The following is a 3,045-nucleotide window of genomic DNA, read 5'->3' as shown; positions in this document are numbered from 1 at the left end:
CCACCACTTCTCCTCCCCCTTCTTCCCTACCTGGCCATGGGGGCTTCACTTCCTGTGCCCCTAGGCTGCCCCGATGGGCACGGGGTGTGTATGTGTGTGTGGGGGCACCTAAGCTCAGCATTGGCCCTGGGGCTGGGGGTGGACTGGGGTTGGTGTGGCCTCCACCACCCCCTTGCCTGAGGGATGTGGTGGGACGTGCCCCTGTTCTGGGGGATGGAGCCTCACCGGGGTGGCTTTAGCCTCCAGCACTGCCATCTTCCAAGCACTGCAAAGAAAACAGAAGGACCCAGTTTTGGGGTGTGCTGGGGGGTAGGAATTGTCCCCTCGGGGCACAGGCATCCCCCTCCCTCCCCCCGGTGACCTGGCCGTGGCTGTGGGGCTGGCGCTAATCTTTAATTCCCGATTAGCCAGCGCTGGGCCCGTAGGTGGGGGCGGGGAGGCAGCGAGAGGGCCCCAAGGCCACGGGGCTGGGCAGGGGGCTGAACACTCTCCCTGGGAAACGTCCCGGCAGAAACTGGGGCACCAGGAAAAGGGGCATCGAAACGGGGAAAAAAGTGGGTAACGGGTGAAGTTCTCTTCAGCCAGGGTCAAGGTCAGTTGATGAAGCTCGGCTTGGCCGCAGCTGAACATCACCCTCTGTCTGAGTTCAGTGGAAGTTTTCCCACATTTTATTCTTTATATATACATAATTTTTAAAAATTATTTAAAAATTGAATATTTATAAAAAGAAAATTCCTAATTTCTATAAATAGAAGGGGAACAGTGCTAAAAATGGATGATTCCTCCTGCTGGGCACAGCCTTAAGCCAGTCAGGAGTTGACTTTCACATGGTTTATCACCAAATATCAACAAAACCCTTCCCCAGGGATCCCCAGCCAGGCCGAGAGGTGATTTCCCACCCAGGAGGGAATCCTGGCCGGCAGGAGCCCCCCGACCGCTTCAAAAGAGCTGCTCTGGGCTCCGAATTACCCAGCGGGAGCCCCAGACCACCTCCTGTGCCCATGGACCTGCCAGCGCGGGCGGGCGTTCGGGGAGTGGGACAGGGCTGGCGCGCAGCTGAGGCTCCTTCCAGGCTTGGATAAACCGGATGGAAAAAGCCACCGAGGGGGGATCTGAGCTTACAGGGCGTCGTCCTGGCTCTCGGCGCACAGGGTGGTCTTGGAGCCGTCCCGCAGCACGACGGTCAGGAGGCAGTCGCGGCTCTTCCCCTCGGGCGGCTGCACGTCTGCCAAGGGAAGGGGCAGGGTCCGGCTCAGCGCACAAGGCACCCCGGGACCCTCTCAGGAGGGGTTTTGGCTCCAGGTGGCCACCGGCACCTTCCCCCCACTTGCTGTTAACGGGCACAATCATTAAAGTTCTGCTGGTGCACTGGCCACCACTCCTGAGATACAGTTGGGATCTCAAAGGTTAAAAGCTGACAGGAGCGGAGAGCTGACGAGCAGAAACTTCCACCCCCGCGGCAGAAAGAATGTGGAAGGGCAGAAAATCGCCAAAAATCCGACCGAGGCCACCAGGCCGAGCTGCATCAGATTTGAAGTTGCCAGATCGCAGCAGATGTGCCCCACGTTTCATAGAAAGGCAGGATGCTCGCCGTGGGATCGCAAGCTCTGCAAGAGCAGAGTCTTAAATGGGTGAGACTGGAGCCTTCTGCCCTGCTCTCGGGGCTCAGTGAGACCCTCTGGGGAGGACAAACCTTTGGGCCGTGCCCCCACGGCGGCATCCCGGCTTCGCAGCCCGAGAAAGGCGCTTTGTGCGCCGGCCGTGGGCCGAGCTGAGCTGCTGAGCTGCGGCTTTGTTCTCCTTGTTGGTGCGAGACGGCGAGGGATGAGTCAGGGCCGTGGGATGGTGTTTGGAACAAGCACCAGCCGGGAGGAGAAAGAGTTTCTCCGTCCTTCCTTCCCCGTGGAAAAGCAACGGGAGGGAAGAGGTGACAAGCATCTCGTGGGGGACAACCTGGTGCTGGCTGGGAGCTATGAATGGGGCAATTTAGGCAGCCTGGATTATTTTTGGGGCAGCCTGGATTATTTTTGGGGTGTCCTAGATGTGCACAAGCAGCATTTAAAAGGGTTATAGGTACATGGAGAGCCCTGCATGGGCCAGGGCCAGGGGACTTGGCTCACCTTTGCACTCCCGGCCGGTTTTCACGTCCCGGCAGCTGTATTTGACGTGGATCCGGCCGTCCATGTCACGCTGCGTCTCGTCGTGGTAGTAAACCAAGCTGCCATCCAGGTAGAGGACGAACCAGTTCCGCTTCCAGCGGCGCAGGATGGAGCCTGGCGGGACGGGGAGGAGGTGAAGGAGCCCTATAGGACTGGCCCAGCACGCTCACGGATCCCGTCACCATCCCCTAAATCCACAGCCGGGTCCTGCAGGGTGCCTGCGCCTGCCCTGAGCAGCTGGGGCAGCACGGCCAGGTGGCTTTAAATTCAAAAAGGTTGCCAAAAAAGCCATCTTGGTGCCACCCCGCTGCGTGCGGGACCAGGTCCAGCCCCGTCTGTTTTCATGGCAGGTGGCTCCTCTCTCCTCTTAGTAAATCCCTGAGCGGCTGAGCCACGATTTTTTCGCTGCCATGGATTAACTGCCCAGGTTGGGGCCGTTTCCCCCCCACCCTGGGTGCATCCTCCTGGGGTCCTATAGCTAAAACCCCTCCAGAATTTTTTTTGAGGGGCTCCCAGATTTTAAAGCTGAAGGGTCACACTTACTCTGCCGCCAAAGCCAACCGCCCTTCACCAGCGCCATGGCTGCGCGTGCTCCCAGCCTGCAGCACGGGGAAAACGGGGTGGGGTGGGGTGTTAAAACAGCAGCTCCTGCCTCCTCTCTGGCTTTTTCCCCCTGGCTCTCGGAGCAAAGCAGGATTGGGATTCACCCTCGTTGCCCCTTTTTATTTTGGGGGGGATGAGCCGAGCGCGCGGGTTAATCGGGGTTGGGCAGACGTGGGATTTCGTCATCTAGGAAACATCGCAAAGGCAGGAGGAGGAACTCCGGCCACCTTCCTTTCTGCCTTTAATCTCATTGGGATTTAGGGATTATCATCCCCTAGAGGTA

At 58.8% G+C, this 3,045-nt stretch overlaps 1 protein-coding gene across 1 annotated transcript in view; it reads right to left on the bottom strand.

Moving 5' to 3' along the window:
- The window catches only part of PLEKHB1 (pleckstrin homology domain containing, family B (evectins) member 1), a 3,884-nt gene extending 1,145 nt beyond the window's left edge, over positions 1–2,739 (bottom strand). The window contains exons 1-4 of the mRNA XM_008945891.1: positions 2,703–2,739; positions 2,121–2,273; positions 1,123–1,225; positions 166–265 (exon numbers count right to left, since the gene is read on the bottom strand). Of these exons, the coding sequence (XP_008944139.1) occupies positions 166–265; positions 1,123–1,225; positions 2,121–2,273; positions 2,703–2,739 (393 nt within the window). The remainder of the gene's footprint in view (positions 1–165; positions 266–1,122; positions 1,226–2,120; positions 2,274–2,702) is intronic.
- Between the last annotated feature and the right edge of the window lie 306 nt (positions 2,740–3,045).

Source organism: Merops nubicus, unplaced genomic scaffold (assembly GCF_000691845.1).
Source record: "Merops nubicus isolate BGI_N331 unplaced genomic scaffold, ASM69184v1 scaffold15470, whole genome shotgun sequence".
In the NCBI taxonomy this organism is placed as follows: domain Eukaryota; kingdom Metazoa; phylum Chordata; class Aves; order Coraciiformes; family Meropidae; genus Merops; species Merops nubicus.
The sequence above is the reverse complement of the archived record's forward strand: the minus strand, read 5'-3'. Positions and strand labels throughout refer to the sequence as shown.